Here is a 14,774-nt window from a genome sequence, read left to right on the forward strand (position 1 = left end):
CCCCAATACTTACTGGGGCCAAATATACCCTTTGCAATTGAAGTGTTGAAGAGTAGAGTGCCAGAAATCAAGATGAACAAATTGACAAGGAGGGCCAAACAGCCAATTAACCTACTGACTCAAAGCCTCTTCTGGTTCTAGAGTCTCTGGTTCTCAGTGGCTAATGACGTTTAGGCCCTTAATGCCCTAAGCAGGGGCGCTTTAATTCTCTCCAACCCGACGGCTCCTACCAGGAATATTTCCTTTGTATGTCACTTCCTTTTCTAAGGAACATAAAATCTCTCTGACTTGCTCTCAACTGGTTGTCATGGGAACATCTCAATGTAGTCATTATTGGCTCACCGTTGCCAACTATTTTAAGTCAGGAGACAAGAGAATCAAAAATGAAGAAGAGCCTTCTGTAAGTTCACCTGCTTTTCAAATAATTGTGTTTACTCTTTCTAGTTTCCTCAAAGGATCCACTGCTTCAGCAATACTACAACAAAGTCTTTTTCCTGCTTTCCTTCCAACACTTTTTTCTCCTTTAAAAATGCTTTCTGCTTAGTATAAAAATCTGTGATTCACAAGGTGTGAGAACTCAGTCTGTCAAAGTAGATCACAACTCCTCTATATTTTAGTAGAGGGTTTAACGGATTTTCTGTGGCCAAAATGATTTATCATACAATGGTCAAACTCCTGGTGCTGTCTCTCTGTCCTTAGCAAGTTCCTGCCATCAAGGAGGGTACATTCTATCGGGAGGATCCTTTACAACCAGATGAAGACATTTGAGCCAGAGTACAATTATATGAATTCAGAACTGGTTGAATGACCAGTCCCAAAGATTAGTGGTAAATTGGTCGTTATCAACTTGGAAGGAGATCTCTAGCAGAGTGCCATGGGATTACATCAGATAAGATGCAAGCACTTTTGTAGGGCCTATACTCAAATATTTTCTTGTCTAATCTTGTGCTCTAATGTTATAACCTTCAGGAACCAAGATTATCTCCCTAACAGAATGAGGCACTAGAATGAGATGAGTTAAGGTGCCCACAAATAAAGGAATCCAACCATAAGTCATCATTCTGACTATACTATACCCCAATACAGCTTTGTATTTGTATTTGTAAAATGTCTTAGCACATTATAAAACAATCCATTGCAGTTTTGCCTACTATGTCCCATGCCCTTACTCTTTAACATTTATTCATAATGCTTGCTCTGATGGATCAAAGTTTTAATCAATTGGTAATTTGATTAATAAGGCTGCATGGTGCTAAATCTGGAGTCAGAAATCCCAAGTTTCAATCCTGTCTCTATTACCTACTGCTTATTATACCTTGGGAATGTCATTTAACTTCTCTGGGTCTCAGTTTCCTCATTTGAAAATTAGGATGTTGAAAAAAAAAGAAAATTAGGACGTTGGATTAAATGATATCTTTCCAGCTCTAAATCTATGGTCCTCTGTGGGTATTGCTTCTTAGGGTGTATACTGCAACCCATCCATGCCTTCTTATCCTGTGTGATTCTTGTTCATACTCAAGTACTCAATGCTTAAATGAATCTACAATCTCATCAGTTTAGACGTTAGCTCTAACGAAGCAGCTAGTAACCCATGCATGACTGCGCATCCTTTATACCCATGCGTGACCTCCCATCCTTCATAACTGTTGCTCAAATCGCTCTCATAAGTTTACTCTAGGGGGTCTACCCAACATGCTGGAGGCCTTCCTTGCTTTTTTCTGACATGCTAAAGATACTAGTTGAGCATTTGGACTGTCTGTTATCCCTTCATGACCACTCTATCTTCTTTTCTTATCATACATCTTTTTTTTTTCTGATGACATCTTTTACTCCTGTTGTTCAGTTTAATTCTGGGCTCAACTCATTACCCATTGTACTCTCTGTCCTAGATATATGTACTGATGGATAAGTGCTACAGGTCTCCACCCAATAATTCCTCCAAAGAAGGTCTTTGTATCTCCAGCACTCACCAAGTATAGGCAATTAATGTTAGTTGACTTACTGACTAGCCTTATGCCAAATTTTATCATTTCTTCCCCCATAACCTATATTGCATCTATCCTATCCCCTTCTCTTTATTCACACAGCCACCTCTCTGGTTCAGGCCTTTGTCTCTTTTCACTTGGACTAGCAACAGCCTCTTCATTGGTCTCCCTGCCTCGAGTCTCTCCCTTTTTCCATCCATCTTCCACATATTTGTCAAAATGATATCCCTAAATTATAGACACTTACCTGCTCACTACATTCAATGGCTCCTTATAACCTCTAGGATCAGAAAGATCCCTTTGTTTAGATTTTAAAGCCCCTCACAAGTAGACCCGAACATACTTTCCCAACTTTATTATACATTACTCCCCTTAGTGCACTATAGAGTATGCTCAAACTGATCTTTGTGCTGTTCATCATATGTAACTCTTTATTTCCCATCTCTGGGACTTGGTACTAGCTGTCTCCCATGTCTAGAAAGCATTCCCACCTCATAACCACTGCTTAGAATCCCTTATTTCCATAAAAAAATCTGCTTAAGCACCGTGTGAACTTTCCCTGTTCCCCCAGCTGCTAGTACCTCTCCCCCATGTACTTTGCATGTATGTGCTTATTTATGTACATTTTGTCTCTCCCAATAGAATGGAAACTCCACGAGGGCAGAAATTATTTCATTTTTGTCATTTTTGTATCTCTAGTTCCTGGAATGATATCTAGTACATAGTAGGTGCTTAATAAATACTTGTTGATTGACTGACTGATTTATTCGAAGATTACCAGCCATATAGCACCACTGGAAGAATGTTGGTTTTAAAAAAAGGGGTTTTTGTTGTAGAGAACGTCTTGGGTTCTTTGGAAATACTTCATGATTTCTCAAATGCTTGCTTCTTTCCTCTTATTCAGTTCTGGCCCCTGCTTGTCTACATCTGTCCATGAAGAATGCCCATTGTTCAGACTATGCTATGCAGCTGAAAGGGATAGTACACATGGTTTGTCCATCAGTACATATGTCAAGAATTGATGTCATAAAATTCAGCTGAAGCATAGCTGTCTGGGACCAGAAGAGACGCTTTTAGTAGCATGCATGTGCAGACACACATACAAATGTACACACATACACAAGCACACACATACACCTCTTGCCAAAATTGACAAACTGATCCCTTAAATGCATGAATAGCCTGGTGTCAGTTATCCCTGTGGAACATATTGGAACTTACATTGTAAATATCATTTTGTTTTTTTCATGTAATGCACTGGCAATCCTTCCAACTCCTCAAGAAGGTGGAAGGTGCCAGAAAGACAGATCAAAGTGAGAAAAAGAGAGGGAAATACCTCTGAGAAGCTAATCAGGTGATTTAGCTACTATCTTTGCCACCATCCTCCTCCAAAAAAAAAAACCCCAAACCTTGGGAAATTACTTTGGAATCAGAACTATAACATTTTAGATCTGGAAAAGATCTTAGAGATAATTCCATTCAATTCCATTACTTAATAGCTAGAAACTGAAGGCCTTTGAATTCCATTTCATTTAAACTTTTTGGGTACATAATCAGTTAACAACTGTCAGTATAAAAAAATTTTTTTTAAAAGTGAATTTCATACTTAAAATTAGACAACACAATAAGCATGATGTTGTAGCCCAAAAAGCTAATAAGGTTTAGGTTGTAAAAACTCAAGTGTCGAGAGCAAGGAATGAAATAGTCTTATTGACCTCATGAGTCAAGGCATATCTGTATGATTTTGATTAGTTTGGGATGACACATTTTGGGAAGAAATGGAGCATATCTAGCAACCAACATTTGTTAAGCACCTACTGTGTATAACACTTTAGATTTGGGCTGGGTGGAATATGAAGTTTTTTTATTCACAATCTCTCTCTTCAACTCAGTCTTCTGGAAGGGAGAGAAACTATAAGGAGAGATAGCTATACAAATAACATAACATGACAAATGCATTAGAAAGGAATAAAACAAAGTGATATATGAGGGGAAATGTCATTGCCAACCAGGGGATCAAGGAAAGAAGTATGATTGGGTTGGTGAAAGGACTGGAACATTTGTCTTGCAGAGGAACTGAGGATGGATAGATTTCAGAAGAAAAATTAGAATGATTTTGCTTGGCTACTAAGGGTAGAACCAAGGAGCAATAAAAGGAAATTGTGAAGAAGCAGATTCTGATTAGATATGAGGAAAAGTTTTCTCTTGGAGGCTTTGGATGTAGGGGCTTTGACTTTGTTGTCTTCTTCTGGTTGTATGTTTTGATCTTCTTTGTCACCAAAGTAAGATAATATAGTCTGACTCTTTTTGTGCTGCTTACTCATGATCCTGGCCAATTACTTGAGTTTTAAACTCTTTGTTAAAGTAAGAGTCTGCTTCCAATGTGGAGAATGTACTGTCCCAAGCTTTGGGGGTTTGTACAGCTGTTTTCAGAGATACTTCTAGGGACCTGTAAATTTTCAGTTCTTCCAAGGTGGTATGATAAGGGGTAAGGTGTTTCCTCTCCACAGCCACAATAAGCTCCACCATGCCAACACTCCTCACCCCAGGACCACCTCTCAGAACTGTGACCCAGACCCAAGCACAGCAAAGCAAGAGATTCCTGCCTCAGCACTGGCAAAGAGATCCCTGCAATCCCCCTCTGATCAGCCACTAGATTCCCCCTCAGTCTGTGGGCCGGAAGCTCAGGAAAAAGCCACGGCCCTGGGCCGCGCTGGAGACTTGTGGCTGAGACCTAGCTCCTCTCTCACTGCAGTCACAGACTTTTCCCACTAACCTTCTAAGTTGTCTTTGGTGTTCGTGGGTTGAGAAGTCTGGAAACCACCACAGCTGCCCACAATTCAATCTTCCAGGGTCGCTGTGGCCTGCGCACCCACACTGAACTGTGCTCCTCTCTCCGCCCAGCTTGATATACCTTTCTGATCAACCATCCAGATTGTCTTGGGCTAGAAATTTGTTTTACTCTGTCTTTTTGTGGGTTCTTCTGCTTTAGAATTTGTTTAGAGTCATTTTTTTATAGGCATTTGGAGGGGTTTGGGGGAGAGCTCAAGCAAGTCACTGCTTTCACTCTGCCATCTTGGCTCTGCCCCCCAAGGAAAAGATTTCTAACTGGAGTGAACTGTCTAAGTTCCCTATCACTGAAAGTCTTGAAAGTCTAGAGGCTGGGTGACCACTTGTCAGAGATGCTGCAGAGTGGATTTTCACTCAGATTGGATGTCAACTGGATGACCTTTGAAGTCCTTTCCATCTCTGAGATTCTATGACTCTAAGCATTTACTGATTGAGCAGCATCCTAGGTGCTATGAAGGGGCTTAGTAACTGTAGAAATGGAAGATAGGGTTCCTCAGAACATGACAATCTAGTTGGAATTGCACAGAAAACACTTTTTAATGAAGTTGTACAGAATATGATCCTTAAAAGACTTAAGACCTTTTTACCTCCTAAATGAGTTCAAGTCAAGACAGTACTAAATCAGCATTTAACTGCAGTGAAAGAGTGATCAGACTAAAGGTTAATCAAGGATGGCTTCCTGGAAGGATTTAGTTTTGAACTGGTATCAGGAGGTGTTGGAGACAAAAGTTGTTGGAGAGGAGCGGGAAGGGCAACCTAGGTGGAGGAAATGACCTCTACAAAGAACCAAAGGTGGATGATGCACTTTACTACAGGCCTCTGTATTAGGAAGGAAGGACATAAGCATTTATTAAGCACCTACTATGTATGTGTGAGGTATTGTGCTAAGCCAACAAATATTATCTCAGTTAATCCTCATGACAACCCTGAGAGGTTGGTGCTATTTTATTGATGAGGAAACTGAGGCAGATAGAAGTTAAGTTATTTGCCCAGGGTCACACAGATAGTAAGTGTTTAAGACTGGATTTGAACTCAGGTCTTCCTGACTCCAGGACCAGTGCTCTATCCATTGTGGCCACCTAGTTACCTATTGGGTGCTTGGGGATGATACAACATGGTCTTGCTCTCATTGAGTTTATAATCTCATAGAGAAAAAAGATGCAAATGTACCCTCACACATATGTTGTCCTTAGACAACACAGAGGCACACATCTTCCACATAGAGGCAGTTATTTGTACTGGGACCCATAGTGAACTGGGGTTACAAGGACTTAGATACTATGGGGCAACTGAAATAATGAAGTAATTGGTGTAACAAATACTTTCCATTACTTGTGCCACACTCAACACATCATTTAAATTTAGCATGAAGAGAGAAGCTGAAGAATCTGAAAATAGGTTAAGTATGCGCACTGGCTAATTAGTCACTGGTAGACCAGCCTGCATTGCTATCATCATGTGCACTGCCAAAGCCTGCCCTCTAGAAGTTTATAACAAATACACACACACACCCCCCTATATAAATTACATATATAATATTAAATATACATTGCTACATGAATGTAGTTTATATAAGATTATCCACAACCTTTAACCTTTATCACCATATTTCTTTTGACTAAATGACTTAAATATCAATGACTGATTTTTAAATTTCAAAATATGAAAATAATTTCAGAGAGCTTTGCAACCACTCATAGTGTACATAATGGAGATTTATATAATTCTTTCATTTATTGCATGTTGTATATTCCACGACATGTGTTATCAGGCTAATTTTGAAAACCAGGAAGAGGACTGCTTAGTTTTACATCTAATGGTCTGTGAAGTGTTTGTCAATTTATTTTCTCTCTCCTCCTTTTTCACTCCTCAAAATGACTTTGGAATGAACTAATTCCAGCCATTCTCTTGACCAGGGGGACTTAACCTTTTTTGTGTTACGGATCCTTTGGCAGTCTGGTGAAAACTACTGACCCCCTCCTAATCAGATACATACACATATGTATGTGCAAATATATGTACACACATATGTACACACGTAGTATGTAATTATATATAAATATACAATGTGTAATGTATATATTTAAAATTCATAACTGAAGGAAATGCTAAATTCTAATTAGAGGTTAGTGAACACGAAGATGTAATTTCTTTTCCCCACCCAAGTTCATGAAACCCTCTGAAATCTATTCATGTATTCCAAGTCCCTTAGACTGTTTCAGTGATGAAAGGATTCTGAGATCACTTTTTTTCATTTGAAGATGAATAGCTTAGAAATATATGGAACCATAACTTGATTTATGTTCCAAAAAACTATTTTCTGTCATTGTATACTACACAGTCCATATGAATCACATTTGCTGAGAGCTTATTCTCTCTTCTCCATCTCACATTCCTTTGATTATTGTCCCTTACTATCTTTTCCTTCATTTCAGTCTCTGATGGTGAGATGGCCCTTCTTGACAAGGTCAACACTCTACCCATATCCTTGATCCCATTCCGTTTTGACTTTCTCAGCAGACTACTTTCCACCATCTCTCCCACTCTAATTTTCATTCTCTCCCTATGTATTAGTTCCTTTTTTGCTGCTTGGAAATATATTCAATTTCTTTTATCCTTTAAAAAATATCCCTCACTAGATACTATCATATCTCCTAGTTATCATCCTTCTCCTTGAATATCCTGTCTCCTTGAAAAAAAAACTCATCTATATTAGTTCCCCCCAATTCCTTTCTTTTCCCTTGCTTTTAAACTTCTATAATCTGGCCTCTAAACTCATTGCCCAACTGAAGTGGCCTTCTTCAAAGTTAACAACAATCTCTTAATTGTCAAATCTAATGGCCTGCTCTAGCTGCTCATCCTTCTTGGTCTTTATTTAGCATTTGACCCTGTCAGCCACCCTATCCTTCTGGATATTCTCTTCTTTCTGGTTTTCTTTCTTTCTTGGTTTTCCTTTTACCAGCCTGATTAGTTCCTTCTTAGTTGCTTTTTTTTTGGACTTTCATCCACATTGTACCCACTAACTGTGGGTGTTCCCCAAGGTTCTCTCTTGGGCCTTCTCTTTTCTCTTTAGACTCTCTTCCTTGGTCCTATGCTTAGCTCTTGTGCATTCTATGGTCACATCTATGCAAATGATTCCCAAATTTATATATGCAGCCTTGGTTTCTCTACTAAACTTTTATCCATTGTCACAAACTGATGGTTAAACATTTAGAACTGGGTGTCCCACAGGCATCTCAAATTCAATATGTACAAAACAGAATTCATCATTTTCCTGCCAATTCTTTTCCTCTTCCCAACTTCCCTTCTACTGTCAAGGGCACTGTCATCCTTCCAGGCACCCTTGCTCTCTCAGCCTCGTGTCATCCTGGACTCTCCTTCACTCACTGCATCTATTCAATCAGTTGACAAATCTTGTAATTTTTTTCTTTACAACATCTCTCCCATATATTCCCTTCTCTACACTCATACACCCACCAAAGGCCCTTGACACCTCTCTCTTGGACTACCACGACAGTCTTCTTTGGTCTCCCTGCTTCAAGTATCTTCCTGCTCCAATCCATTCTACAATTCAGCTGCCAAAATAATTTTCCCTAAAACATAGATCTGACCATGTCATTCCTCTACTTAGTAATTCCAGAGACTCTTATCTACAGGATGAAATACAAAATTCTCTTTTTGACATTTAAAAATCTTCATAACCCAACCCAGCCCCTTCCTACCCTTACAAGTCTTCTTGTGCTACTGTCCTTTCCACATACAGGAGGCAGTGAGGTGTCAGAGCGCATAGAGTGCTGGGCTGGAGTCAAGAAGACCCAAGTTCTAATCCAGTCTGACACTTTAGTAACTGCATGACCCTGGGTAAGTCACAATCTCAGTTTTCTCAATTGTAAAGCAGCATCATAAAAGCCCCTACCTCATAAGGTTATTGTGAGGATCAAATGAGATAATATTTGTAAAATGCTTAAGGCACAGAGGATAGGTACTTAATACATACTTGTTTCCTTTTCCATTCCTCATACTCTATGATCTGGTCCTGGGTTGAGGAACCTGTGGCCTCGAGGCCAAGCATGGCCCACTAGGTCTTTAAGTGCGGCTCTTTGACTGAATCCAAACTTCACGGAACAAATTTCCTTAATAAAAGGATTTCTTCTGTAAAACTTGGACTCAAAAGTCAAAAGGCTGCCCCCAAGGACCTAGAAGGCCACATGTAGTCTTCAGGCTGCAGTTCCGCATCATTGATAATTTATATATGCTGTTCTAATTGTTGTTTCTCACACATGACACTCTGCTTCCCATTGCCATACCTTTGTACTGGCTGTTCTCTCCTTCTTGGAATGCTAGTAGCTTTCTTTAAGACTGACTCAAGTGCCAAGTCAAGGAAGACTTTCCTGTTTCTACCAGCGGCTAGTGCTACTCCTTCAAAAGTTACTTTCCATTCATTTTGTATTTGTCTTGTATGTTGTTTTTCATATGTCATCTGTCCCATTAAAATGTAAGCTATTGCTTTTGTTTTTTCTTTGCATCAGTTAAAGCAAAACTTGAAATGTATCTACTTCTCCCCTCAAGCTCAAAGTTAAGGTTGGTTGTTTGAGGAACAAGATATTTAAATGAAGAACTATGATTAGTAACCAGTTCCTAATGGAACCAGCAAATGTATAACCTTCTCAAGCAATTTGACATTTGATATCTTATTTAATCCACACAACTAAGAATTAGGGTAGGGTAATATTATTGTTAGAGTAGGAAACAGACACAATAAAGTTAAAGGCTGGGCTGGGAGGAGATATATGGAGAAGGAAGGAAGTTAAGGACGGAAAGCATCAGAAGATTTTTGAAGTTCAGAGGAAAATTAAGATTTTTTTTTTAAACAGAAAATCTCTTTCTTTCCAGGTATGTTTAATTACTCACTGTTAAGAAGGCGGAAGTCAATGAATGGGTAGGAGCCACGGCGTTCCGCAGGAACCCCTGTCTGACCTCTTACTCGTACATCTCCTAGAAAACAGAAGATAAATGTTTGAAAATGCTGCCAAGTTGTATGCACTCTCACCCTGCAAATATTCCAACTCATCAGGTGAATGGTATTAACACCAGAGGCCAAAGAAGCCAAATTCAAACCAATAGGGTCTAGAGAGTGCAATGTACAAAGAGACATTTATTAAGTACTTTTGATGATGATAATTGTTCCTAACAAATAATGATGATAGCAGTCCACACAATCCTTAAGCTAAATAGAATAAGTACTATTATCTTCTTTTCATAGATGAGGAAATGGAGAAGGAGATAGGTGAAACCAGAATTTGTTTCCAGGTCTTTTAATTCAAAATCCAGTGGTCTTTCTACTCTACCAGACTTTCTCTCCACCAGAATGTTACAGTAGGAAACAAACACAACAAAGAAGGTGTGCCCTGAACATTCCAGTCGGCTACAAAGCCTCCACCAGCCTTGCTCCTCTGTAGTGTCATAATAGTAATGCATCTGAAGTGTTCTGAAAGAGTTCTGTAGGTTGTACTTTTCACTTTTCATTAAAATTCACATTTGCTCACAATATTATTTCTTTTAGGTCTGACTTTTGATTTTTGATAAATTGATTTTTAGCTAAGGGTTTTCTTCTGTCCACTAGTTGACATCCTTCCCCTTCTTCAAAATTCTGCTCAGATCCCCTTAGGCTCTCCCATAACCAAGTCAATAGAAATAGCAGCAGAGGACCCAACAGTGAAAAAAAATTAGGGCTGCCACTGTTCTTTGTTATATCTTACAAAAATAGGTGTCTTCATGGAGCTAAAAACCATGAGGCAGAGAGCCAGATTTTTCTCTATTATGAATTTACTATTTGTTTCAAATTTGTATTGTCTTTAAATTTATAATTTAATCCTTTGTATTGGCTAAATAGACCATTTTACATAATGAACCAAAAGAGGGACAGGAACTGGACTTGGGATTTCATTTGTATAGGGAACTCTTGGGCAAGGGAACTCCTACCAATGTAGACTAGCAACTTCTTGGACCTTAAAGAGTTAGATATCTCCATGGCATGTACGGGGTCACACAGCCAGGTCTTCTTGACTCTCTTATTCACTAAGCCACACTCTCTCCTAAAGAAGATAATAGTTTATGGAAAACAGGACAAAGCAAAGGGTAAGGGCAAGTGGAAAAGTCCATATAACTTTTACTTCTGAAGAGAAAAAGAAGGCTCTTTGGGAAACCTAAGTAAATAGCCCTAATAAATGAGGAGGAAAATCGTGTTAACCTTTGAAAATTGCTTGTGTTTCTGACCTATGATTTCATCTCTCTAGGGAACTCTTGATGTGGAGCTTACCCCAACTGATAAAAAGTATCAATTTGTATGTAACTTAAAGTCTTAAAGTACTGACAGGGGCAGTAAGATTTTAAATGTAGTCATTCATTCAGCATTTACTAAGTGCCTACCATGTGTCAGAAAAAGATTGCTCAACTAGTGTTATGTCAGAGGGAGAATCTGAATCTAGGTTCTTATTACTCCACGGTTTGGCCCCAATCAGTCACTTGAGGTTGTCTCATGTATATATGTTCCTATGCATATATATGCACACACAAATATACATATATGTACATACACATGCATGTGTATACATAAGTATGTCTATATGGAAGATGACAGGATATGTACATAGAAACATACATACACATATGCATCCTCACCAAATATACTCTCTGTACAGATTAGGGCAGAAGAATTTCTTTCCATCTAGTACAAACATAATACCTTTTCTCCAGATTAGCTTAAATCCCCTTTATGAGTGTTATTCTTGCTTTTTCCAACAGAATGAGGCAGAAGCGGCTCAAGGCCTTCCTCCAACTGCAGATATAATTTGGGAAATAGGGAGAGCAAGTCGACTTTTTTCACTTAGCCTTCTCTACTCTGTACCTATATTACATAATACATACATTAGAATCTTTCTAGACTCATCCTCTTCAGCAGCCACATTACCATCTTAAGAAATCTCTGATAGGAGATTGATGACTCTCTCCCCCCAGCACAATAATTTTAAGAAAGACCGGTGACATTCTTCATTTCACTTATACCTGACTTTTGTCCAGAATCTTCCATCTTCATTTGTCCCTATGTGGTTACCTTTCTTCTCTTCCAGACTCCTACTTCCTCTTGTATATAAATTGCTTGAGGGTAGGGATTGTCTTCCTTGATTGTACATGTAACTCCAGTGTTTAGTACAGTGCCTGACACATAGTAAGCACTTAATATATACTATCTATCTATCTAGCCTGCTATGTTGCTAAGTGGATAGAGTGCTAAGCCTGGAGTCAGAGAGACTCATCTTCGTGAATTCAAATCTAGCCTTAGAAACTTATTAGCTGTGTGACCCATGTCAAGTCACTTACCCCTGTTTGCCTTAGTTTCCTCATCTGTAAAATGAGCTGGAGAAGGAAATGGCAAACCACTCCAGTCAGGAGAGTATGAATGAATACCTGTGGTCAAGAAATATTTCCAACTTTGGGGCTTTTGTTGTAGTGTGTTACAGGTAAACTCTTACCACTTATGGGCTAGGTCTGCACAGTAAGCAATAAAGAGAAAAAAATTCTCCAATGTTCTGGTAATTCATACATAAATAGGGAAGAGGTGACAGTGCCTGTATTCTGAATCAATGGCCAACCACTTGCTTTCCTTTAGCAAAACAGGTATTTGAAAGTCTTTAAGATGAACTTTTCAATAGCATTTCTACTTCACTGAAGGGTGTCTAACATTCAAAGATGTACTCTTCATCTGATCTGTCTACTGTATACTCCTTTCACACAGTATCTTCACCAAAACAATGCCAAATGGAATCATGAAGAGTCAGACATGACTGAAAATGACTGAATTTCTATCTATCTATCTATCTATCTATCTATCTATCTATCTATCTATCTATCTATCTACCTATCTATCTATCTGTCTGTCTGTCTATCTTCTCTCTATTACCTAAGTATTGTTCGTTGTCAAATTGCTTCTCAAACTTTGTTGATGAATTCATGGTCGAACATTTGAAATATTTACTCTATTCCATCAGCTTCAAGGCATTCATTACTTTGACTTGTGCTCTTATGTGCATTCTCCAGCACATCCAGGTACACTCATTTTGCCTCTTTTGTCCTGGGTAAAATGTTTTTTTTTTTTTTTTAAATTAGCAACTAAATATTTCCCCAAGTTGTTACTACCTGACTTTTTTTCCTTTGTCCAGGAGGTGCTTCATCTATCATTCATAAATACCTCTTGGCTTGAATTTAGCTCTTTATAATAATTTAGCTTAAAATCCTTCTTTAGGAAACTTTTCCTGATGAAAAATAACTAGAATTAAAATTAATTAAAGTGAAATTCAAGCAGGTTGCTAACTCCTTTTATCATTTTAATATGGAAAATTCTATGGGAGGTAGTACGATGATGTGGTAGAGGCAGCTAGGTAGTTCAGTGGATAGAGTGCTGGGTCCGGAATCAGGAATACCTGAATTCAAATCTGGCCTCAGATGCTTACCAGCTGTGCAAGTCATTACACAACGGTGGCAAGTCATTTGACCCTGTTTGCCTCACTTTCCTCATCTGTAAAATGAGCTAGAGAAGGAAATGGCAAACTACACCAGTATCTTTGCTAAGAAAATCCCATGGACAGTATTGATGTGATATGGTCCATGGGGTCACAAAGGTTGGACACAACTGAATGACTAAACAACAACGAAGTATGATCTAGTAGAAAGACTACTGAACGACAAGCCAGGAGATCTGAGTTCTACTTCTAGGTTTGCTAGAACTTGCTATGTGACCTTGAACAGGGCAGGCCAAGAGAATTCTGTGCCTCAATTCCTGCATCCATAAAGTGAAGGGGTTGAAAAAGTTTATGTCTAAAATGAGCGAATTGGTTCTCTAACATTCTAGGACTCCAATACCAAAATTTAAATGAAAAATACCTTTCACTGGTTATTTGTATTGCTCTTCACCATGTTCAGAATGCTTTTATGCACAATCTCATTATTTTGTGGCTAAATAATGAAAGTTGACTTTACACATGAGAATTTAATCCTTCCTACGTTCCCTGTGTATATGCACAAGGAAGAAAATGATGTACATGTGCATACAGAGAAAGAAATTGGGTTGTTATTGGCATCATTGTTCCTGTTGAATGTGAGTTTTGTTTGCTTTTGGTTAACAAACCAGTCATCAATTCAGCACCATTTCTGGAATTCCATGAATACCATTCCTACCTACATCCTTGATGATGCCAGGGTTCAAGAAGATGGTTATCATACATATGTTTCATTCATTAATCAACCAATAAATTCCTGTACTGATAAATAAGAACAATCATCAAGAAAGTATCTTCTGATTTTTACTTTTAAGTAAACAATGGAAAGCAATTATAAAAATTTATATTGAACCTTCTATTAATGGGATTATACATAATAGAACCCTAAATTAAACTGAACTTCGTTTTGAGATCCTTCTTTAGGATAATTAGACAGATAACAACAGGTACCATGATATTTCATTGATTCCATGAGCTCATCATTCTAGGTCCTACCTCCTTGCATGTCTTTTCATCTCATGTGATTTTGTTCAAAGCCCTTCTATAAATTTTCTAGAGACAATTCACCAATATTATTAGAGGCCTGTATCTGGTGCTTTTAGCATCTTTGAGCTACCAATACAGCATTCTTTAATCAAAGATTGTGGATCAATCAAGAGATCAAAGGAACCTGGGAAAAAGTCCAAGAAGAAGGAGAGAAAACAGGATACAGTAATGTCACAAAAACCTAGAGCGAAGAGAGTATCAAGGAGAAGAGGGTTGTGGACAGTATCAAAGATTATAGTGGGGTCAAAAAGGATGAGGATTGAGAAGAGGCCATTAGATTTGGCAATTGAGAAATTATTGCTTTTTTTTTTTTAAAGAGAGTATTTTTAGCTAAATG

At 38.4% G+C, this 14,774-nt stretch overlaps 1 protein-coding gene across 1 annotated transcript in view; it reads right to left on the bottom strand.

Moving 5' to 3' along the window:
* PDE7B (phosphodiesterase 7B) overlaps nt 1-14,774 on the bottom strand; it is a 185,336-nt gene that overhangs the window by 95,879 nt on the left and 74,683 nt on the right. Inside the window, exon 2 of the mRNA XM_027850736.1 lies at nt 9,747-9,830. Within this exon, the coding sequence (XP_027706537.1) occupies nt 9,747-9,830 (84 nt within the window). The remainder of the gene's footprint in view (nt 1-9,746; nt 9,831-14,774) is intronic.

The sequence above is a fragment of the Vombatus ursinus genome, unplaced genomic scaffold, assembly GCF_900497805.2.
Source record: "Vombatus ursinus unplaced genomic scaffold, bare-nosed wombat genome assembly UNPS02009132.1, whole genome shotgun sequence".
In the NCBI taxonomy this organism is placed as follows: domain Eukaryota; kingdom Metazoa; phylum Chordata; class Mammalia; order Diprotodontia; family Vombatidae; genus Vombatus; species Vombatus ursinus.